At 44.5% G+C, this 23,120-nt stretch overlaps 9 protein-coding genes across 9 annotated transcripts; 4 read left to right on the top strand and 5 right to left on the bottom strand.

Annotated features, from left to right (window-relative positions):
- Nucleotides 1-225: 225 nt before the first annotated feature.
- On the top strand, nt 226-1,120 carry I203_100902 (uncharacterized protein; the record flags this gene model as incomplete). Its single annotated transcript, XM_019145864.1, has 2 exons — nt 226-436; nt 498-1,120. 2 exons carry the CDS (start codon nt 226-228, stop codon nt 1,118-1,120), a joined length of 834 nt encoding a protein of 277 aa, XP_019004423.1.
- Nucleotides 1,121-2,371: 1,251 nt separating this feature from the next.
- On the bottom strand, nt 2,372-2,814 carry I203_100901 (uncharacterized protein; the record flags this gene model as incomplete). The annotated part of the gene is made up of 2 exons (XM_019145863.1): nt 2,372-2,668; nt 2,737-2,814. 2 exons carry the CDS (start codon nt 2,812-2,814, stop codon nt 2,372-2,374), a joined length of 375 nt encoding a protein of 124 aa, XP_019004422.1.
- Nucleotides 2,815-3,248: 434 nt separating this feature from the next.
- I203_100900 (uncharacterized protein) lies at nt 3,249-4,835 on the bottom strand (the record flags this gene model as incomplete). The annotated part of the gene is made up of 5 exons (XM_065516763.1): nt 3,249-3,932; nt 4,003-4,145; nt 4,203-4,352; nt 4,418-4,674; nt 4,726-4,835. 5 exons carry the CDS (start codon nt 4,833-4,835, stop codon nt 3,249-3,251), a joined length of 1,344 nt encoding a protein of 447 aa, XP_065373581.1.
- A 392-nt stretch (nt 4,836-5,227) lies between these two features.
- I203_100899 (DNA repair protein rad18) lies at nt 5,228-6,771 on the top strand (the record flags this gene model as incomplete). The annotated part of the gene is made up of 6 exons (XM_019145861.1): nt 5,228-5,395; nt 5,476-5,597; nt 5,657-5,913; nt 6,008-6,194; nt 6,282-6,354; nt 6,427-6,771. The coding sequence occupies 6 exons, from the start codon at nt 5,228-5,230 to the stop codon at nt 6,769-6,771; spliced, it is 1,152 nt and encodes a 383-aa protein (XP_019004420.1).
- Nucleotides 6,772-7,015: 244 nt separating this feature from the next.
- I203_100898 (uncharacterized protein) lies at nt 7,016-8,272 on the bottom strand (the record flags this gene model as incomplete). The annotated part of the gene is made up of 4 exons (XM_065516762.1): nt 7,016-7,761; nt 7,829-7,858; nt 7,920-8,016; nt 8,114-8,272. 4 exons carry the CDS (start codon nt 8,270-8,272, stop codon nt 7,016-7,018), a joined length of 1,032 nt encoding a protein of 343 aa, XP_065373580.1.
- Nucleotides 8,273-8,688: 416 nt separating this feature from the next.
- Nucleotides 8,689-10,192, top strand: I203_100897 (uncharacterized protein; the record flags this gene model as incomplete). Its single annotated transcript, XM_019145859.1, has 10 exons — nt 8,689-8,708; nt 8,768-8,787; nt 8,915-8,985; nt 9,143-9,215; nt 9,307-9,374; nt 9,445-9,470; nt 9,541-9,573; nt 9,671-9,891; nt 9,989-10,035; nt 10,112-10,192. 10 exons carry the CDS (start codon nt 8,689-8,691, stop codon nt 10,190-10,192), a joined length of 660 nt encoding a protein of 219 aa, XP_019004418.1.
- Nucleotides 10,193-10,572: 380 nt separating this feature from the next.
- Nucleotides 10,573-13,050, bottom strand: I203_100896 (uncharacterized protein; the record flags this gene model as incomplete). The annotated part of the gene is made up of 5 exons (XM_065516761.1): nt 10,573-11,500; nt 11,598-11,748; nt 11,828-12,273; nt 12,385-12,883; nt 12,948-13,050. The coding sequence occupies 5 exons, from the start codon at nt 13,048-13,050 to the stop codon at nt 10,573-10,575; spliced, it is 2,127 nt and encodes a 708-aa protein (XP_065373579.1).
- Nucleotides 13,051-13,811: 761 nt separating this feature from the next.
- On the bottom strand, nt 13,812-16,903 carry I203_100895 (uncharacterized protein; the record flags this gene model as incomplete). The annotated part of the gene is made up of 15 exons (XM_065516760.1): nt 13,812-13,907; nt 13,985-14,125; nt 14,207-14,533; nt 14,587-14,599; nt 14,682-14,690; nt 14,749-14,893; nt 14,965-15,174; nt 15,241-15,391; nt 15,456-15,531; nt 15,601-15,700; nt 15,761-15,823; nt 15,884-16,002; nt 16,063-16,127; nt 16,189-16,477; nt 16,560-16,903. 15 exons carry the CDS (start codon nt 16,901-16,903, stop codon nt 13,812-13,814), a joined length of 2,148 nt encoding a protein of 715 aa, XP_065373578.1.
- Nucleotides 16,904-17,409: 506 nt separating this feature from the next.
- On the top strand, nt 17,410-22,503 carry I203_100894 (uncharacterized protein; the record flags this gene model as incomplete). The annotated part of the gene is made up of 15 exons (XM_019145856.1): nt 17,410-18,626; nt 18,700-18,868; nt 18,923-19,025; nt 19,089-19,572; nt 19,644-19,926; nt 19,988-20,077; nt 20,148-20,270; nt 20,328-20,783; nt 20,842-20,980; nt 21,040-21,155; nt 21,219-21,365; nt 21,424-21,590; nt 21,659-21,892; nt 22,031-22,241; nt 22,321-22,503. 15 exons carry the CDS (start codon nt 17,410-17,412, stop codon nt 22,501-22,503), a joined length of 4,122 nt encoding a protein of 1,373 aa, XP_019004415.1.
- Nucleotides 22,504-23,120: the final 617 nt, after the last annotated feature.

The raw sequence follows: 23,120 nt of genomic DNA, 5'->3' as shown, positions 1-23,120 counted from the left end.
CCATAAAATAATTTTCAACCATGTTTTCAGCAATCCACCGGAAATTAACAATTTCCCACGGTTGCAATCGCTTTCCACGTGTTTGCCACTTCAATTGGGCTCCGCACTGACCACCCCAGCTGCTGCAACACGTCAAAATGACATCCTACAAGGATACGAGTAAAGCATTCAAACCCATCCCAAGCATCTTCATTCCCTCAAACAGACATCTCACAATCAAACACAATGACAGACGCAGCACTTCACGGCGACAAGCTCAACGAAGAGCGAGCATTCATCAAGCGATATACCGAAGGACTCTCCTCTCACAAGGTAGAATATCCTGCGGATTTCTCTACTCCTCTCCAAGATAGACCTAGGAAAGTAGCCGTGGTAGGTGTAGAAGTTGCTGAACCACCATCGGTGGAGGGTATGGACGTTGACACTCCTGCTCAAGGTAAGCCTATCCAGACTCATCCCAGACCGAAGGATTATGTGCTTACATATCTTGTCGACAGATACCGTAACCATCACTATAAAATGTCTTAAACCCTCTCTTACATTACCTATCACCGCGAATCTTACCGATACAGTCACCGACCTAAAATCACAAATCGCCAAATCAGCCGCTTCAGCGCCTTCGGCAGATAGTCAGAGGCTATTACTCAAAGGAAAAGCTTTGACCGATACCAAATTACTTAAAGAATACGATATAAAAGATGGAGCGATCTTGCATCTAATGGTCAAAGTGGCTACCACGAAGGAACTGACTTCTGATGAAGCTACTTTCACTGCTCCCTCTTCTACTTCACCCGCTCCTCCCGCATTGACCATCACAACTTCGATCGACGGGATCGAACCGGGAACTTCAATGCCTCTTACCAATATTGATTCGGCCGCTCCACCCCTCGGTCCCCAACCTCAAGTGTCCTCAGCATCTTTCCATCAGACTATCGCCGACCCTCAATTCTGGCAGAAGATCCATGCCTTGTGTGTGAGCGAATTCCCACTTGAAGATGAGGCGGATGCGGCGTGGGAGACGTTCTTGGTTTCGATGAAAGGGAAATTGAGTGCGGGAGAGGCAGCGAAGATTAGGGATGTTGTTGGTGTGACTGGAATGGGCGGACAGATGGCGACTTAAGTGGTGAAGATAGTATTGATGATGGAAGGGAGACGATGGTAAGAAGGTCATATATTTGTTAGACGGTATCAGGAATTGATGACAGAAGCAAGGTCACACGATAGAAGGGCAGAATCAGTAGGATTAATATCATTTTCATTGCCGTTACATGTATCATCATAGTTGAATAATCCATAAATAAACTTGCACTCAATCAACTGCACATCTGATACAGGCATACGTTCAACTCTGGTCATTCATCGTCTTCGTCTTCTCTTTGCTATCCAGTGTTTATCAAACGCCTCGTCGCCCTTAGTTTTGACTCTAGCCCAAGGCATCAACATCCTCTAAAACCTCTCCATTATTCTACAATCATCCTTGCCATTTCCCGATCTACGGTATTCACTTTTTCTGAAACATCTTTCACTCCCAACTGTAGATCATTTAACTCCGCGGTGACCTCACCGGCTTCTCCTTCACCTGACTCGTTTGTTCCAGAATGTCATCCAGTCTCAACTTCACCTGGTATAAACCCATAACGATCCCACCGTAGCAGAAGGCTTCCAAGTGCGTACACAGGTAATGGAGTCTTGGAACCTTTGTAGGGGCCATCCAATATGCTCGCGTGTAAGCCAGCTAAACATCCAGAAGTACGGGTGAGTTATGAGTTCAAGAGGAGATTCGAGCAACTCACTGTCTTTGCGATGACTGGGCTGGTTCGGCCGAGCATAGAGCGGAAAATAGGTGAATGTCTGGTGATTTTGAACATGTTTGGATGATTGGTATATGTTCTCTGATGTATAACAGTTGAGTGATTATTGTTGGTATCTTATCGAGCTTGGGAAGTGAACGAAGAGAAGATGGAGAAGCTAGAAAACTCATGGGATTTTATCGTCAATCTGGCAACCGGGGATGCAATAGCAATGACGATTAATATGACCATCGGCTTCTTGTCAACCTTAAGTGATACCAACCTTATTTAGAGGAAAGGGCTTAGGTACTTCTTTTGTCGCTCACAATGGTCAGCAGCAATGACTCCGTGGTATAAGTTCAGAATTCCCGCCACTCATAGAGAGGAAGATGTAGGCATTGAAATGGCAATGCTCCCGTACGAACGAATTTAAGGAGAGCATCGTACTGTGGTCTGAGCTGTATACACCGAGAATAACTCATTCACATATAGGAATAGCATATAGACTGATCAGAATCAAGAGCAGTATCAAATACATCTCCTATCATTTATTTAATGTACAAAATTCGCATTCACATGTCCTATTTGAGATGAAACCTTTGTTGATGACCTTCACCTAAAATTCCACTCACACCACCAATATTCTTCTTCTCATTGAGGGCTTTCAGTTCACACAAAACGTCTCGTCTCCAGTCCTTTTCTGCCAATTTCTCCTTATCGCATCGAATTACCTCATCGGAATGACGATTCATGAGCCAGTTAATGACCAAGCCCCCAGTTAAGCCTACGAACAAGAAGCCCATGTGATCGGAACTTGGGCTGGAATTGCTGGAGGTGGGTGATGGTTTAGGAGCACCAGAACCAGAAGTATGATGAGCCTGCTCAACAGATCAGTATGACCATTCATCTTTGAATCATGGGACTCCATTGAAGAGAGGTAACTTACTCGTCTGGAGACTCTTTGGATAGGAGTCTTGGAGAAGCTGGATCTCAAGACTTGAGGTGATTTGAGAAGACGTAACATCTTGTTAATTGTTATTGTTTGGTTGTTATGTTGTATTGAAGTGTTTTTATGTGGTTGAACAAGCAGGAAAGGAAGATGAAGTAGAAAAAGTAAATCGTAAAAGAAGACTCATCCTTATATATGTCATGTATGTGAGTTATCGTCAGAGTTGAGAGGCATGATCATACCGTTCGGCAAAAGCTTCCATCATCTGGTGTACGTACTCTGCTTGCCGTCCAGTAATATTTCAGTGAATTAAGGTTGACTTATCCTGGCACAAGTCTTGTGAACCTTCTTTAAAGAAATTCTGATATTGTTTTGCCTCGTAAGACTCTTTCACGCTATGCGCAGAAGGAATCATACTTCATGCATGCGGTATCCCCCGAAATATGGTTCAATCCTCAACCTAATCTATCGATCCTCATCCAACCGTATAGCCTCACCTATAAACATCGTCATAAATATGTAAATATTTCATCAGTTAATGATTTGGACAAATTGATGTAACTGATTTTCTCACCTGACGAAACGATTTTGTACTTCCTTCCTCTCCACACCACCACATCACTAGTCATAGCCAACAACCAGATAGGCAATGCCAAACACTCTCTCGCCAACCACGCTAACAAAAACACACCCTGTGAGGAAGGTGGTTTCAAAGATCTGATATTAGTCTCTAAAGATCGCCTAGTCGACAAATCCACCATCAACCATGTAAATAAGTGTACAAGGAATAAAGCAGGTATATTGGCACCGAGTAATCGTTGTATAGCCCATGAACCGTATAATCCAGCTACTAGCGATTCCGTAAATGGTTCTAACAATGTTGCAATTATCGGTGTCATCTTCTTCCTAACCCTTAACCACCTTACTCTCCTATCTATGTAGTCTTTCACTGACAAGGCACCAAGGAAGTCCAATGCAACGTCGGAGGTCATAGCGTGTTTAAGGTTAAGTTGATGCCATAGACCGAGAGCTATCATATTATCCTCAGCCAAAAAAGAGCTGTATCCTGCTAGACCTGTAGGAGGATTTGGTAGTTGACGAAGAGAGGGTGAAGGTGTGGTAAGTTGAGATATCGAACTTCGGGAGTATAAATTGGATTTTCCAACGACGCATGAATCGACTGCTACAGCGTTCTATGAGTCGGAGTGGTAAGTCAGCTCGTTCCGGTAATTTCCATCAAGGTGTAGCTGACGATCTACTAACAATAGCAAGGTACATCTTGGCATGCGTGGTGTTCAGATAAGCTTGTTCGATCAGACTTCCCCATGTCTTCTGATAACATAGTGCGATGGGGACTTGATGCACTAATCCTACCTCACCTGCCATGGGTGGTTTTCTCACGTCATCTGCGATAGACATGAGTGGTGAGGACTCAGGATCATCTGGTGCTGAATAGGGCGTACGATTGGATAAGAACGCTTCGACTGCTCTACCCAGTGTACCTGGCGTGACCGATATGGTCGAATCTATCACCCATAAGAGATCGTAGCTTGCTTCTTGGAAGGGACGAAGAAGGTTGTTGACTTTGGGATTGACTCCAATTTTGGTACTGTCTATTCGGTAGAAAGTGATGTATAAGCTGACTCTGCTATATGTGGGAATACAATAGCTTACTCACCTATAATGATCCTAGCATTGACTTCGGGATACTTCTCCATGATCATCCTGACTACAGGTAACGCTTCATCATTTTCGTCCTGAAGTGCAAATATCACTTCGAATTTGGGATAATCAAGCTTCATACAGCTCTCCAAGGTATTATACAGGTTTTGGTCCAACCCACATAATGGTCGGATGATCGTTGCTCCAGGAGCGGAAGAAGGAGAGAGCGAGGATATTCGAGAAGGCAGAGTAGGATGAGCATATCGTATGCGGCTGAAAGAATTATATCAGTATTATTCCTACGCTGTGTAAAAAGCCACTCACGCTGTTCTCCATCCGAGCAGGCATAACGACCAAACGACCACATAGAGGATGAAGAAGAATAAAGCCGCGAAGAGGGATATAGTGCCAGCTATTCGGATGTCGAGGATCATAAGCTTCTTACATTTCTTCGGCGAAAGAATGGTTCAGCGGCTTACCCATATCTTCCCGTCTCTCTTTCCCCCTTGTATACTGCGAGTATACTTGGTATCCTGCGATAGAAAGAAGAGGAAGAACAACTCACTGAAATTTCAAGTAAACATCCTCCACTTTGGTATCTAAATTAACCGACGTATGCCTGAAGCGATACCGTGGGAAAGTGAAGACACGTGTTCTAGTTAGAGGTGTACATTTGTTTTTGACTGACGCGTATGAGTGTATTTATGAGTGAAAACAGAAAACGAAAAACATTACGAGAACACATTAATCGATCAGATTGATAATTCATCTTCCTTCTCTTCCTTCCTCCTCTTGACCATTAGATCAACGATCCACCATCGTCAAGATGGACATGTCATCCCATCCTCTCCTCTCGTCAATGGACGAACCCCCTCCATTTCCATCGAACTATCCTCAGCTACGTAGACTAGATCGTTCGGTAATTTGTCAAATCTGTAAAGAACCATTTCAAGCTCCTGTATCGATAGGATGTGGACATTCATTCTGTTCCTCAGTGAGTGCTCATCTGCTGAATCTTGAGAGAGAACCTCTCAGAGTAGCAGATCTGATAGTCGACTAATATATCACTTACAGTGCATAAGGTCGTCTCTGGACGTGATGAAGAAATGTCCATCATGTAATGAACCCGCTTCAGAAGGTCAGATAAGGAGAAATAGAGCTTTGGAGGAGATAACGGACGCATGGGAAGAATCAAGGTCAGCTACTCGTATATCCTCGTCTGAGCAAGATAACGTCTGATGAATATTTGAAATAGACCAACGATCTACGACTTGGCAAAGCCACCACCACAAGCTCAAACATCGAAGAAACGTCCAGCTCAAGAACCGAATTCGAAACCTTCATCTTTGTCCGGTACGAAGCGTCTCAAGCCGAATTCGAGTAGAGAAGCGAGTGGAAGTCGATCACAGAGTCCAACTAAATCACGAAGATCCAATGATAGCGATGCTGAAGAAAGGCAGAATGGGGAGGGAGAAGAAGAGGAAGATGATGTGCAGGAGTTGACTGAGAATGGTGCATTGATCTCCTTGCACCTCTACAATGATCAGCTTGTTTATTCCAGGTCATTTGTGAATATTGAAGCTGATGAATGAGCTGAATCACATAGATGAAGCCCCTTGTCCAATATGCCAAGCTACTTTACCAATATCCTCGATACCACTACATATCGAAAAGGGATGCCCGCCACCGAAAGGGAAAATCAATGGTAATGGTGCTAGAAAAGGGAATCAAAAAGCAGATTGGAAGAAGGTCTTCTCGGGTCAAGCTCCAGGAGGAAAGAACAAAGATAAAGAGTACGTTGTCATTCTGCGACGAAACAGCTAAGCGAGCAAGACCAAAGAGAGCAAGACCAAAGAGAATTAGCTGATATTTTGCAACAGAGTCGAAATGAAACGAATAATTAAACCGAATTATGCATTAGCTACACCGGCAGAATTACGATCAATCCTCTCTGTGAGTAGTTGAACTACACACAGGAGATGTCCAATAGCCTTCGAGAATCAGCTGACGCCCTATTCCTGACAGGATTATTCCTTACCTGCAACGGGAGATAAAGCGACATTGATAAGTAGAGTACAAGAATGGATAATCCTCTTCAACTCGAATCTCGATACCTCACATCCATCCTCCCTATCAGCGTTAAGAGCGAAATTGTCAGATATGGAGAATTCCAAAAAGAGGGATAAGGAGAGGGGGAAAGATGAGATGATCAACCAATTAGGAAGTAAAGATGGATTGCAGAAGTATGCGAAAGACAAGAAAAGTGAATTTGAGAGGTTGAGAAAAGAGATTATAGAGAGGGATAGGAAGAGGAAAGAACAGGATGAAGGGAAGGGACGTGGGAGAGATAATGCTATCGAGGTGGAGTAAAGCACGAGGGTTCTCAAACAATACCGAGAAGAGATTTCAGAGCGAGAGCTCTCAACGTTGTCATATTATCATCATTTCATCATTTCATCATACCGAATCATCCATCAATTGATGATGTCTTCATAGCTAATTGGCGCCATCGCATAGTATGTTATTTGTACTTTGTATATATGCATTATTTCGATATTCAATTCTACGACTTACATCTGCCTATTTTACCAAAATCTGTACGACGTGACATTGTTTATCGTACCTTCTTCGCTCTGACAGCTACAAATCTCCAACCTTGCTTTTCAACTCTTTCGACCGCCCTTCCCACTTTCTCCCATCTTCCACCTCTACCTACGAGATTCTTTGAGAATCCTTCCCAGACTCCCTTGCTCCAATCTTTGATTGCCACATCTTTCCATCCTTCTTTCTCCAACAACCCTTTATACTCCTCCAAGCTCGCAGGACGATCAGCAAGATTGGGTAGTGGGACGGATAAGATGTAAGATACAAACCAAGACTTCCACCTCGACAGCCCCTTTGGAGGAGGAAGTATATCTGTATAAACCACTATACCTTTATCTTTCCTCAAGACAGGTTTGAGCGTTTGAAGGAAGGGTATAAGGGAAGGTGGATAATGATATATCGAATCTAATATATAAATCAGATCGTATGGCGGAGGTGCTTCATCACTTAATGTCAATTGACCTTGACTTTGGGCTTGAATTAGGTCGAGGTCCGTCTCATCGAGTAGATCATCATCATCAGAATAAGCTAGATCTCGTTTCTTTTCGCCCATAAACCCCTTCATACCATTCAGAGGATGGTTGAGGTCTTTTGTAGGGTTAAATTGAGCTGAGGCGGTGTATAGCTCGATATTGGTTGATATAGCTTTTTCAGGAGTGTATCGGTCTAAGAGGCTTTGAGCATATCTGGTGTCGGATGAAAGGGATGTCAAGCCGTGGAGGTGGCTGGGTGGAGCCGATGAATTGAGATGTAATACTTCGATAGGGGTATAATCAGCTGGAGGAGCTTTCAGTGAAAACTAGCTGAATAAAGGATTTCTTACATAACGATTCACCTGCACCGTGTCCTATATCTGTAAAGTACATTATCAGTAGGTGGTCAGCAAGCAAGGGGAGCAACTGCCGGAGACCTACCTAGGACATTGCCTCCACCTGCATACCCACCCTCTACAGCGAAATCTATCAATTTCTGAGCGAGGGCACTAGCAGCCAAAGGGAAAGAGTTGGTGTCCTGCGATGTTGTGAAATATATTGATTCAGTGAGGGCAGTATTGTAAAAGATAGCTACTTCTACGAGGAGGAGTTGAAAGCTATCATTCCCTACTCACCTCCCACCATCCCATATTACACCATTTGGTCTGTCTCTGCCCTTCCACTTTATCGTTGAGGGCTATGGGGTCCCATAGTTGGTATGGCTCGATGTAGTACGGCGCGAGGAGGATTATGAGGGGTAAGAAGGCGATTGCGACGTAGGCTGAAGTGCCCATTGTGCTATGACATACCCGTCAAGAAGATAGAGGGAAGAGAAAGAACAAGTGATGGTTGTTGATCTCTCAACGTGTCATCCATCGTTCAGTCGTGGAGATGGACATGGACATCAGAGGTGGAGGTAGAAGGAAGCATGATTGATGATTGATTGGATTGATCCAGTCATCCATTCACAATTACTCAGAGTGGTAATTTAAACGGGGTAGGCTCGAGCGTTGTGTGGTGTGTGTCGCGTCGCGTAACAGTTGTGAATTTCAGTTTCAGTTTCAGATGGATGATGAAATCAAAACCAGGTTGAACCACCATCAACAAGAATACTGATATCTACAACGAACCACCCGTCCTCCTCCTTCTTCTTCCTCTTCTGATCTATCCCAGCCAAATCATCACCAGATTACACAAGCTTCAGAGAACAATGTCTACTCTATTCAACCTGTGAGTCACGTCGAAATCTCCCAATAAAGCGAAGACAGCTGACACTTTTCATCTTTCAGGAAAGGTAATCAATCCAGAAGTGAGTGGATTCATCTCTTACAAAATCAGCTCCTCTTTTTTGCCCCCCCCCCCCTTTCATCTAGCATACACTTGATAGCATAGATGAAGGGAGTGTTCGAGGCGGAGCTGATTATTGCCATGAACAGCTTTCAAACCAAAGAAAGTACCCGAGGGAACGAAGCAGTGGCAATTGAAGCAATATGCTCAACAGACTTTGGTGGGTGGTTTCAACTTCTTCCCTTCTTCCCTTCCTTCCTTCCTTCCTCTCTTATAAGGAGTGAAGAATGTGACTGGTTTCATATCTTGTTGGACCATGTCCTAAATGAGCGGGAATCAAAGAGCTAAGTTAATGAATAATTGCTTGAACTACTTAGGGATCAGGTAATTTGAGAACAGCAGTTCAATTACCAGAAGGTGAAGATCTACAAGAATGGATAGCTGTGCACGGTAAGTGTATCATTATCTGGCACCAAAGACCCACTGTAAATGGTCGAATCAGCTAATATTACCTTACTGAAAATCATTTCACTTGATTCAGTGGTCGATTTCTTCAATCATGTGAATATGTTGTATGGTACCATATCTGAATTTTGTACACCTACCGAGGTGAGCTGACGGCCCAGCCTCACTTCCGAAGGAGTATGAGATTAGTCAGCTAATTTTTATGTACATATAGTGTCCAATCATGAATGCTGGTCCGAAGTGAGTATACCTACCATCAGCTGATATTTATTCGACGCATGAGCAGTTACAGCTGATCAGGTCTTCATAGGTACGAGTATTTCTGGGAAGATGGGGAAAATTAGTGGGTACACTGTATTTTCATCAGCTTCCCCCCCTGTGAAACAACTTTAAGCGTCACCAAAGCTGATTACCGCTCCTGACGGGATTATTAATTATAGCAAAAAACCTACGCACCTTTCTGCACCTGCCTATGTAGAAGCATTGATGACATGGACTCAATCGATTTTGGACGATGAGAAACATTTCCCTCAACAGATCGGTAAACGATTCCCACCTACTTTTATGAATACTGCCAAAACCATCTTGAGGAGGTTGTTCAGGGTGTATGCCCATATCTATCATAGTCACTTCGATCAGGTTTGCGCTTTGGGTATCGAAGGTGAGTCTCAATGCTTGATAGATGTAGGACCCATGAGGAGCGGATTGAATCATCTATTTTTGAGAGAGGACTTCACTGATATGATTTTTATGGAAAGCTCATCTGAATACGAATTATAGACATTTCTTATTATTTGTTGATGAGGTGAGTGACACATTTAGATATGAAATGCGATTAGGCGAATGATATGCTCATCTGCAAATGCACTTGTGATAATCAGTTCCAACTTCTCTCTGAGAAAGATTTGATCCCATTGGAAGAGTTCAACAAGACCATCCTGGATGAGACTGGACGTCGTTAGGTTCCATTCACAGAAGATCATGAGGGGAACTGGCGAAGAGGGATGGGGTAATCGACCATGTTGTGCTATATTCATTATACATCTTTTTCATCTGTCTATACTTTTGTATTTCCTTTTTCGTCAACGATACGATACGATGTATCTGCATACTGAGTCTCAACAGGGTCGGAGAAACTTTCTTTCATGATAGCATGATGATTATAAGATTTTCATACCATATCAATATTGATCTATGATAATCGACTGAATGACAAATACGACGAAGAGATCAGATGCAAGTATATGCCTTTCGAAGTCAAAGATAAACCAGAAAGAAGCAGGAAAAGAAACCCAGTGATATCCCAAAATCTGCCCAAAATCATAAGACTGAAGAAATTAAATTATACAGCTGCGCTAATCCTTCTTCTCGTGGTTGACATCGTACCTCTCTTACTCAACGTTTCCCCTCCTGAAACCTTCCCGGTCGTTGTTGTTGTGGTGGTGGTAGGGATGTTAACATTATCACCTTCAGCCAAAACTTGAATCTCCTGTTCCGTCTTCCTACTACTCGAATTTACTGGAAGTCTAGCATGGGACGTAGGCATAGGTGTGATATTTCGGTGTCCTGCGATATTTGAGCCAGTAGTGGAAGAAGGCATGATAGGTCTACCTAGACCTAATCCGGAAGAGGTCTTGGAAGCGATAGTTGCAGAAGTAGGTCTGAAAGATGTTGATCTACTCGTACTCGATAACGAGGAAGTTCGTTTCGGTAATGGTAGATTATCGTCTGCTGAGTTCGGTAGATTTGGAGGCGGTATATCTTTTTGAGCGTTCTTCTTCGTTGATTTTGACGATGCTTTGAGTTTAGATGGACTGCTCAGTATCAATTTCTCGGTTCGGAGTTGAACCTTATCCAAATCATCTTGATATCCCAATCCCAACTCGGACCCATGTTGCGGATCAACCAAATCATCCACATCATTCTCTTCATCTCCAATTTCTCCTTCTATGGGTACTTTCTGATTAGCGGGATTAGGTAATGCAGATTTCCTTCTCATGCCGTTTTGTTTAGCCAGGCTCAACGTATTTCTAGAGTCAATAATGGGAATATCTTCATAAGATGCCGGTATAGGTGATAAAGGAGATTCCGACATCGATGCCGATGACGAAGAAGAAGGTTTTCTCCGTGGTGTACGGGGTGAAAGAGACGAAGTGAGAGAAGGAGGAAATGTAGGATTTGGATTCGGTATGAGTGATTTACGTGATGGCGGTTTGTTGGTGGATAACAAGACTTCTTCGGTGGATATTCCATCTGGTTTACGCATTTTCCTATTCATGAGATCCATGCACTCATCAGCCATCATCATCAGAAGGAGTGCTGTAACTGACAAGAGAGCCGAACATCCTAAAATAGGTTGGAACTCACTTGCTCAAACTTGGTTCTTTATAGTTCACACCAGATCTGGATCTTCTTCCTCTCCCTATACCTCCTTCTTCTTGTACGTTACCCAACTCTTTTGAAGATAAAGGTAAGCCAGTCGAAGGTTCTTGACGAGACGAGGAGGAACCTGAACCGCCTGCTTTCATCATGGTATAGTCAGTTTATTGTCAAATCCTCTTCAATAAATAAACGGATACAAATTCAGGTCAACTCACTATCTGAACTGCTCACTTCCCTTATAGTATCCATCAACTCTACCTCCGTCGAGCCAGACCCAGAACCAGTTGCGCTTGGAGCCGAATTGAGTATATCTTGAGGCATTGGGATATCTTCGGTAAGGTTGGTATCAGAGAGCGATAGCTCCATCGCTTTACCTTCTTCCCATTCCGATGCTTCTCCCACGTCTTCATGCACAAGTATATTGGGTGACAGCGACGGTGAAGGTGATTTCGGTGGGATGGTGATTAATCCGCTTTCTCGTCTCCTACGCTGTTTCTTCTCTCCGACAATATGCTGCTTGGCCTTTCTGGGACTAGGCGATACGGAGTTTCTAGACGATGAGGGTGATGGAGAGTTGATTTCGACATATGTCACTATGGGACTTTGAGTGGACCGTCGAGGTGAACGTGAGGTGGCTATCGATCCTACACCCGTATGACGACTGTTGGCAAATCGCAAATGTTTTGCATCAGTTTTACACAACTTCAAGGGCGATGATGAACTTTCACACTGGTGGACGATGAGAGAATGGGAGTTTGATTGGACTACTAACGCTTTCTGTTTCACTTTCGATTTCCTAGTATCCTGCTGCTCCCTCTCACTCTCACTTCCATTCTCACTAGCTTCCACTAACGACCACAATCCATGATTCTGTCTAGCAACCTCTGCGGGTCGAGTAGCATACGTATTTTCCACCACCCAATCATTCCCTAGACTCCTATTTCCCTTTCTCATACCATGTCCATCACCTTCATTTTCCTGGATGGAAGTTGTGGTTGAGATGTGATCTCTCAATTGTTTCAATGCTGGAAACGCCGAGACGAGCGTATTCAGAGCTTCGTATATCTGCGATGCATTACCACCTAATAGACTCTGATTCGCATCTCTTTGAGCTTTCTTCATCTTGGCTTGTAAGATCAAATTGGCCTGCCTGACTTCTAGCAATTCGGTGTGGAGAGCTGCGATATCATCTTGTAATCCTTTAATCATTGATTTTCGAGAAACGTTATCTAAGATTATATCTTTGTTTTGTTTACTATGTCTTCGACGAACTGTCCGAGTCACAACATCTGATCAGCTAAGCTTGTATCTACGAGAGGGGAAGAAAAAACTGACAATCTTCGAACTTCTGAGCTTCCGTCAGACCTGCATCTCCTTTACAAGGTAGTCCAGGTAGAGGAGCTAGACCCAATGACCTTCTTCCCTGTCTCTGAGCCATCTTTCTTTCTACTTTTTACTTCCCTCTTTCGCTGGGTCTCTTTCCAAAATGCTGTGTGGTGATATAGTGAAAGGTTGTGAGATAGTAAATGACGATCAGAAGTAAAATCGAAACTTCAGTCAAGTGGACATGAAGAAAGTCAAGCGCGTGGGGTTGTCAACAAACAGATACAAACAAATCACAGAGTACTGTGGTTGAACCCTGAATGATAATGATACTGTATATTTTATGGGATCATTCAACGTGGCATACCTAAACTTACGATTAAACCTCCAGGTGGCGCTTGCCTTGGGCTTCTCCTTTCTATTCTGACGCTGATTTCATCTGCAATCACGAGCTTTTGTGAGATCAGAGCCGGAACAACAAGAAGATGAATTGTTCAAGAAGGAATCAATTCCTTGGACAAGGCAGACAAGGAGAGGATGACAGACGCTGCTCATTCCCTAGCGAATCTGAATACAGATACTATTGAATTCATCAATGACATTGTTTATTGAGCATGACAAGAGAATGAAGAATCGTTATGACAAATAAGCGGTATGGTTTAATTTCATGTTACAAATAATGACTATCCGCCATCGCCAATCCATCCTCGTCTTACGACCCTCATCAATTCACCTAGATAAGCAAGTGACACCACCTTTCATATCTATCCCTTTTGATCCTGTCATTTCCTAGTCGTGTCTATTCCGCTCTCCTCTCCTTCTATACGACTATACCCCACAAAAGACTTACTGTTCCCCACGATACATGGTATCTGTCTACTCCGCACTCTCTTCTCTCATCTCTGCCAATCTCCTTCTCATAGCTTTTTCAGTCTTTGTTGGTGGTACTTTACGACTGATAAGTGCTCCGACCTGTAAGAATCCCCATTATCCAAGTCAGATCAAGCTATACATTCAACACATCGTGTAAAGTGCAAGTCTGAACTTACCAAAGCCATCAATCCACCAAATCTCAATACCCAAGCAACACCGTTCTTACCTCCTCCACCTTCGGCACCACCACCAGAAGAAGGTATGATATCGGGTTCTTGATCTGCCAATTTGAATATCACCGAAGCGACCACAGCGATCTACACACCATCAATCAGCCTCAATGCAGTCGTCTTCGCCTCTAGTCCGGAACGTCAATCTGAGAGGGAAGAGGGACATACGATAAATTGAGGAAAGACAATAGCCAAATTATGTATTCCCATTATGGTTCCTCCTGCAACGGGACCTGAACCGGTATATTCCATACTTTCACCTGCGTTCTCAATGTCCGCAGTGGAATAACTTCTTGTCAGAGGTGTCCGTTCATCTGGATCTCTCTCTCGTCTTGATGGTGAAGTAGGTACAGATCTCCATGGTCCAACGGGTGTTGATGCTGCTCGAGAATGTATGGGTCGATAACCTGGTGCAGGACCGGCAGAAGCTGGGACGGCACTTCGGCCAGATCGCGATGCGGGGGGAGGAGGGGAATCGGACATTTCTTTGAGGAACTGCGCACAGACAATGTTAGTGGCGACAGATGGATTTTTTTTGATTTACTCACCTCCATGATGATGCTGTACATCGATCACGTTAAGAGATCAGATCAGTGAGAAACAAAGTTGACTCAAGCATAAGCGGCAGTGGTTTACAACTTACGCAAAAGGTCTGATGGTAAAGTGGCGTTAGTTGAGCTCTGCGATTATTCATGGTGTGATGCACTTACACCCAACAAGCGATAGCCCAGCAAATTCCGACCAACGCAATCATAACAGTAGCTTGCCAAACTTTCTTAATGAAGAATGTCGATCCCATAAGAATACCAAATAAGAGCAGTCCCGCTGTCCAAATGTTACGAAGCATGAAAGGCACTAGTAAATACAGGCATGACATAAATTTATGAATCTCTTGTGAAAATGAATAAACCTCCTGATGAACTCACTAGTAGGAAGCTTCAGTGGTCTACCTTGTCTTGCAGCATCGGCTTTCCATTCTCTGACCATTTCCCTGATCCGTTCCATCTCGATATCATCTTCGTCTTCCGAATCATCGGCTTGTAATTCCCCATCTCTTATTTTGTCTGATACTGGTTTCAATAACCGTCTGTCTCGTGCAGCGAGATAAGGAAGGAGTGTACCAGCGATGATGGCAACTAGGCGGCATTTGACATCAGACCACAAAACGCGCTAAAAGAATACTTGAAGGTCATATTACTCACCGAAAGAGTATATCAACAGAGCCAAACTGCCCGCTCTGGTAGCGGTGTCAACATCTGGTTCATGGCCGATCTCATGTGTCATGACTTCAGCGACATAGGTGGTGGAGTAGAAGAGATAAGGGAACCATCCCATGAAAGCCGCAATTTGTACCTAGTCGTGGTGGATGTGATCAGCTTATCGTGATGGACACACCCTCCCAAAAAAGCTGACTCACGATACAAACTCTTCTCACGGGTTTAGGAAGATGTAAAATCGCTTCGTATATCGTACCAATAACATCTCGAATCCGTCTATGTTTATAATCAGCTTTCGTCTTGACTGGTGATCTTGTCGGTAAGCCAGCTGAATATTACACTCACGATCTTCTTTCCCCAAAGATACTTTCTTTCTCAGTCTCTTCGGTTGTCCAGCAGGTGATCCATACGGTGATGGTAAGTAGAATGAGGGCGACGATGCATACTGTTGCAGGAATTGTTTTGTCAATAATGCTTTCACGAGAAAGTATCTTAAAGAACTTACCTTTTCGGAACTGACCACCTCCCACTAGCCTGATAATGGGCACGTTGGCGAGATTCAAGAAGCCTACAAGGGCAATATCATTATAAGTGACACATCCCACGATGACAATCTTTGCCAACTTACCCATAGTGAATCCAACTATATTACCAACATGATTGAACCTCCCATGCCATGCATTTGCCGAAGCTAGCTGTTCACCAGGTGTAACATCAAGCACCAGATTCCGTAGTGATGCTTGTAAGCTAAATCAGCAGGAAGAGATCAGCTTCAGATCTGTAAGCAGCTGCATAAAGCTGACTTACGCATTTAGAGCAAAGTCAAGACAGTAGAAAGAGAAGACAGCAATTGTGATGGCAGTGTTTTTGACCTGATGAGTTGTCAAAATGGGTAAGCTTGTTGCCGCAATAGTATAGAGCAAGGTAGCTTACGAGCTTGACACTTTTCGGATCCCAATCACCTTGACCACCTCCAAATAGGTCTACTATAGCTTTAGCTACTGGTTCGGTAAAAGCGAGACCTAGTCCACTGAGTACCAACAAGATAGTAGCAGTGACTATCCAGTATCTTCTTCGGTATTTCGAATTGGACGAATCTGATATAGCTCCAATGAGTGGTTGAGCAATCAAACCTGATATGGGTCCTGCTAGCCATACTAGTGAGGTGAGTTGTTCGGAAAGCCCCAAAGAGAGCAGATAGGGTGTTCCGTAACCTAGTTCTCTAAAGTAACGTGATGGCAAAGATCAGATATCTCTCTCATCTGTTTGGGTGTGAGTGTGTAGGTGAAGATAGCTTTACTCACACCGTCCAAGCGATCTGACTACCCCCCATAGAAATGGTCAAAGCCATCATTTTCCAAGTACTCAATCTACCTTTATTACCTTTATCGTCATCTTTCTTCTTCATCCGCGTTCGTGACCTTGATCTAGAGGCGTTACTACCCCTTCTTTCCCTGTTTATATCTTCCACCGTTAAACCCCAACCGGCATTACCGGTACGTCTACCAGGTAGTTGCTGTCCATCCTGAGATGTGGTATCTGGTTTAGGAGATTTTCTGAGTAACGATGCGAGTGAGGTGTACTGGTGCTTTGTAGGCGGTGCGACGCTGCTCTCCGCCTCTTGGCTGGTAGAATCATTACCAGACATCTTGGGTAGGTGGACGTCGAGAAAGAGAAGGAGAAAGGAAGGGACCGATCAGAAGTGATGAGACTCTTCTGTGGTGAGCAGCTATATGAGACTCGTGAGGGGTACTTGCTTTGTTTGTCTTGTTCTGCTTGGTGTTAGTACTCCCTCTTTCTGAATGGTCGTGGAGGGTCAGTAAATGTGATTTGTGAAGGCAAGTTTTATCCTCTTACACGCTCTCGCTCTGTTTGTTGTCCCACCCGGGAAACGTTATTCACCGGACACCCATCCCATCCCATGTAACACTTACGAGTAACTCGATTGTGACGCAATCAGATGATCATCCTCCTGCACACGCGTCAGCCACGTGTATCGGCCCATCTCAACTGACGCTCGGCCCATGAATGTATGCAAGCAGCTTCACTCTCAACCCCCTCATCAACAGTCAGACAATCATTCCTACTCTGCCCACCGACCTCGGTATCAACGTGTTCACTCCGGTCAAGCGTGGTCTTTCACCGTCCATCGACATGTCCAGGAACCCTCAGCCTCCTTCATCTCGATACAAAATATCATCACCGCAACCATACGTCGCCAACGAACTTCGAGGTGCCTATATCTCAGATAACGGACCATACCCTTCATTCTCTCAGGCCCAGCAACCATCTCAACCTCAACAACAGCAAGCGTTCTCTCCTCCTGATGGCCACGGTCATCTAGGTCCACCACAGCATAGACAGAATGGTGGACCAAGTAGACCTGCCCCTTCGGCCGGTAGTGGGGGTGGACCACCTGCCAGTCCAGCTAGACCTGCTAGATCAAGAATGAGAGAAGCACCTCAACCACCGTCCATTCCCAATCCCTCTTACTCTCAAGCACCTACATCTGCACCTGCACCTGCACCTGCACCAATACCTTCTAGGCGACATGACTTGCGACCTATTCAGACTGGCCGTCTGGATACACGTAGACCATCGGCAGGATCAAATGGAGGATACGACATGGCTGCTTCACCGATCTCACCAATTTCACCCCATGTCGCCAATCAACAAAACACCACTTCATTCTCTGATCCATTCGCGGCTGACAGATCACAACGCGCTGATCTAAGAGCTCAGACTTCGGCAGCTGCTCAACAAGCTTCTCAACCGTTTCAAGGTGGACCAGGAACAGATAAATTGCGTAACGTAGTTGGGGCATTCATGAACGCGAGTAAACAACGGAGTGTAGACGAACCTTCTCAACCTCCCTCGGCAAGAAGACCCAATAGGCGCGAAGCAAGGGATAAAGCCAGGACGAGAGAGGAGGATCAATGGGAAGTGGGATTGGGTGAAAGTGATCTAGATCAAGTATTAAAGAAGATAAGGAAAGATTGGCCTTTCGTCCTGGAATCGGATTTCTCACCTTCGACGTTAGCTCTGTCGCTCTTGTCATCCCAGCAACATCAACAAACCTCATCATCTTTACCTTCACACCCCAATCTATCTTCCTTCTTACGATTACACGAATCTCTATCATCTGCATTGCAAGCTGCCGTACAGGCTCATTTCCAATCTTTCGCTGCATCCTTACCTCAACATGCCAATTTCATAGCTACGCTTAGTAAAGCCCAAGATCAAGTGAAGAAGTCGAAAGAAGCGCTGAGAGAAGCCAGAGATGGGTTCGTAGGTAAAGGTAAATCTGAATTGTCAGGTATAAGAGCGAGGGAGAGGATGGTTAGGGATATGTTGAAGATCCTGGATACAATGTCAGTGATTTACTCCTCACATTATCACTGTATCTCATACAATCACCATCAGGAGCTGACTCTGTGTGGATAGTGATCATTTGAAACAGATACCGGATCAGCTCGAATCGCTCATCGGAGACAAACGGTTCCTGCAAGCTGCCTTGATACTGGTCAGATCTTTAAAGACCATCAATAAGCCTGAATTGGCAGAAATAGGAGCTTTATCAGATCTCAGAGCATACTTTGTATCTCAGGAAACGGTATGTCAACCTAATATTGCCTCAGCGATTGCAGCTGATCTGCAAATCCCTCAGACACTCACCGAGATTCTCGTTGAGGAACTTCATAATCATATCTATCTGAAGACATTCTATAGTGATTCCAGATGGAAGTCTTATGTGCCCGGCCAACAAAGCTGTAAGCTGAATGTGTTCCCATTAATGGGGTATCGGAAGTCGGAAGCTCATATGATATGTGTAGTACCGATAATCGAACCTCAGAATGACGATCTTCCACCACTGCCCCCTTCTAGCGATCTCACTCTCGCTACTTCTCCTACAATTAACGGCGATGTGGTCCCTCTTGCCGGACCAGGCCCTTCATCCAGATTTTCCAGATATCTCAATCACCTCGCTGCTAAACCAAGTCATGACCCTTTGCTGGATTACATGGACTCGGACCTGAATTCAGCTCCAGATGTACCTCCTATCCCACATCAGAGATCAGGCTCGAATACTATTGGTCAAGCGGGATCACACGGCTCGCTTTCATCACTCCTTGGACCTTCCCACGGAGGGAGCGATTCAAGTAATCCAGAAGCGGATTCGTACGCTTACATGGAGACTTTGCTGGAAGCGTTAGCAGCTATGGGTAAATTAGGTTCAGCTCTGGATATGATTGCTCAGAGAGTCCCAGGAGAGACACATGCTTTGGTTGAGACTACTCTTGACGAAGTGGAGGAAAGGTAAGCGACTCCTCTCTTTCTTGTCTGAGTCGAGGCGTAGCTGACACTTGGACTTCCATTGCTTATCATAGGTCAGAAGCTCGACGGGAAGAAGTGGATTCTTCCCTACGACCTTCTTCCTTGCTTGGTCCTTCACCAGACTCTCTTACCACCTCTAGACCCGACTCGAGCTTGAAGAGGAGATCACTCTTCTCACCTGGCGAGACACACCGAATCGAGATGTCCTTGGGTGTGACAGGTCCGCCGCAGCACGCTGCTATCTTACGAGATCTGTTCTGGACATTGTACTCCAAATTGGCAGCTGTATTGGAAGGTCATCGAGTCATCTATGAAGTGGCGAGGTGGATATCTTCGGTCAGTATGATGAAATTGCTCCCGGTTGAAGAATACAGCTAATCGTGTGTTCATTGAATAGAGGAGAGATTTCAAAGATTCGTCGTTGTCAAATGCTTCTACTTCATTGACGATCCCGGTATTGGAGGTCTGGAGACCTGTACAGAATGAGGTATGTGCAGCTGAAGGCCCTGCGGTGACCCTGTGCTTGGTGAAATTGACGATATAGGTTTGCTATATAGGTACGAACACTACTACGGACATATCTGACAGATGAAAGTCAAGGATCGACTTTGGACAGGCATCCTATACCTACCATCAACGAGGTGTTGAGGGATGGCAAATGGGGTAGAGATCGACAGAAGGTGAGGTTTTTCGTCTCCTGTCAGAAGTTCGATCGCTCACTCGTCTCTGTGATATAGCAAATGTTCAAGTTCGCCGATACCGATTCCCGGGCTGTTCAAAACGAGATCAAACCGATCGATGATCAATTGCAACAGGCATTAAGAGTATCGGTACCAGGACTGGTCTCTATGCAGGTCGCTGGGGAAAGTACACTGACTGTGCTCACCGATGCGGACGATCGATATTCATCTGCCGGGAAACATCGAACTCTCATACCGCCAAATGCCTTCAACGTTACTACCTTATTCCAACCTACCATCTCACTCATTCAGCGAGCTACGTTCATCGTTCCCCCAGGTTTCGAAGACGCCACAGGGGCATTTTCAACAGTATTGGAGGATTTCGTGGTCAAAGTGTTCCTGCCTCAATTAGACGAACGAGTCACGGCATCTTTCCAACAGGCTGTATCGGGATATGATGCTTATCAGGTAGATAGGTCGATCAAACAGGATGTTGTTATCCCTCCATTGAAGGTGAGTTAGCTCATCCATGTCGGAAGGTCAAACAGCTCATATTGTTCCGTGAATGCAGTCGAGTGTGAGAGTTATGGCTCTCATACACAGTCTATGTATGATGCTTCAGACGACACCGTTCCATCGAGAGAACTACAGTAGATTGATCGTCGGAGTGATAGTGCAATACTACCAGCAATGCAGCTCGAGGTTCAAAGGTCAGTCGGGACATATGATGACCAGCACGCAACCTGATACATTGAATTTACAATTGCAGAACTCGCTTCGTTACCAGCTACCATAGAAAACCCTTCAGCGCCGTTGGCTCTTCCTGCGATATGGGCACAGAGAGAGGATATGATCAAAATTCTGACTGAATTGCGAGCTGTGCCTGTAAGCTTTCCTTCTACAGTCACGCACAATGAAGGTCTCAGCTGACGGCGACTATCTATCTAGGAGAGCGATCGAGCTGGATTAACGAGTGTGGAGCAAAAGGAAATCAAGCTTGAATTGGATCTTCTAGGTGATCAGGGGTTGGTGGAGAAGAATCTGATCAATTCGATGAGGAAATTGGAAGCTCTAGGTAATCTCTCGCAGAGCTTGGTGAGTGATCAGATGACAAATGCTGAAAGTGCACAGCTGATCTGATGACCTTGGATAGCGATGGTTCATCGATTCTCTTCTCGATCTGCAGAGTGTAGCGGAAGAACCACTCTCACCTGACAACGAACAGCCTGCGTCGGATTTCATGTCTGGTTCTGCACCTGCTCCGGTTCCTTTGGCAAATGGTGATACACCCAGATTACCTCTGACCAGAGCAATGGCCCAGTAAGTACTAGTTTCCACTTGAGCTGATCTACGAAGAATCAACAGAGCTGATTGTACATCATGAATAGACGATACGAAGCTATCATCCAAACGTACGAGCAACTAGCCGAGATGGTCTTGAATACTATCAGATTGGAAATCCGATGTCGAGTCATATGTAATCTTGGAGCATCGACGCGCAAAGGAGATTTCAGATTGGAAAGTGAAGCTTTGGAACCCGATCCGGATGTGTTGGATTTGAACGGCTCGTTGATGGAGATTGAGGAGATTGCGGAAAGGACTATATTGGGTGATGATCATAGGTAAGTCGTAAATACTCTTTTGACTTTCACATTCGTTTTTCTCCTCTTCTGGCCTTTCTTCCTCTTATCGCTACGGAATGATATGACAGGTGAAGGAAGAAAACTCAAGCTGATTTTTTATTGCTATTGGTGGATTAGCTTCATCTTCAGAGGATTAGGTCAATTGGTAGATCAAGTATTCATCTCTTCTTCGAAGAATATCAAGATGGTCAATCCGGCCGGTGTTAGGAAGATCAAGAGAAATATATTGGCTTTACAGCAGACTCTCAGAGGTATAGCACCAGCGGCTAAAGAGGGTCAACTGGGTAAAGCACTGGATTTTTGGGAATTGTATGATAAAGGACCAAAGGTGCGTTTAATTCATGCGAATATATATATAGAAACACCATATCGCCTGAGCTGACCATGTGGATTTTCGTGTTTCATAGGAAATGCTCGAAGAACTGAAAACGTCTAAACCGCTCTTCTCATTCGACGATTACAATACCATGCTAAACTTACAGTGTAAAGCGGATCAAGATGATGCTCCTTCTTCGGAATTGAATACTTATTTGATAGATTTACATGCTTTGTCTATGAGTATCGAGGGATGGGAAATAGGAGAATCATAAAATAGTGATGCATATAATGACCCGTTCCACCTTGGTATACTGTAACGTCCTATTTACCGATCGGTTGTCTTGATTTCACAGATACGTGTATTAGGATGTTCTATATACATGTATGTGGATACATGCATTTATCCTTGAATTTTCACGCCTCCCGTTCGACCAGTGGTCAATCACCGATCAGACATATGAGAACCATGAAGAATGGGGAGAAAACCTTGTCACTGAACCTCCCTGCCAACGCCACTTGTCGCCCAGCGACGGAATGGAGTCGAGAACGAATCAAGTTGGCTTTCGAACTCACTTGACGACGATTCTTTTGGTCACTTGGTGTTGGGTAGCAGCAATCTTGAAAACCATTGAGATGAAAGAAGAGTACGATGCATTGGTACAGTAGGTCTCAAGTACGCCAATTATACTTACCAGATATGTCTGTCTAAATGTATCCTGCACATCCGTTTTCCAATCACTTCATTATGTTATGGATCCCACTCATATCATCGTTATTATAATTGAGCTTTGCTCGAAACATTCCTCCATGGTGTAAGAACAAGGTTGAAGATATTGATTATCAAGCACGAACAACAACAACAGACTCATTCATTTGGCCTTGAAGGTTG

The sequence above is a fragment of the Kwoniella mangroviensis genome (genome assembly GCF_000507465.2).
Source record: "Kwoniella mangroviensis CBS 8507 chromosome 1 map unlocalized Ctg01, whole genome shotgun sequence".
Taxonomy (NCBI): domain Eukaryota; kingdom Fungi; phylum Basidiomycota; class Tremellomycetes; order Tremellales; family Cryptococcaceae; genus Kwoniella; species Kwoniella mangrovensis.
This window is presented reverse-complemented; position numbering and strand designations above follow the sequence as displayed.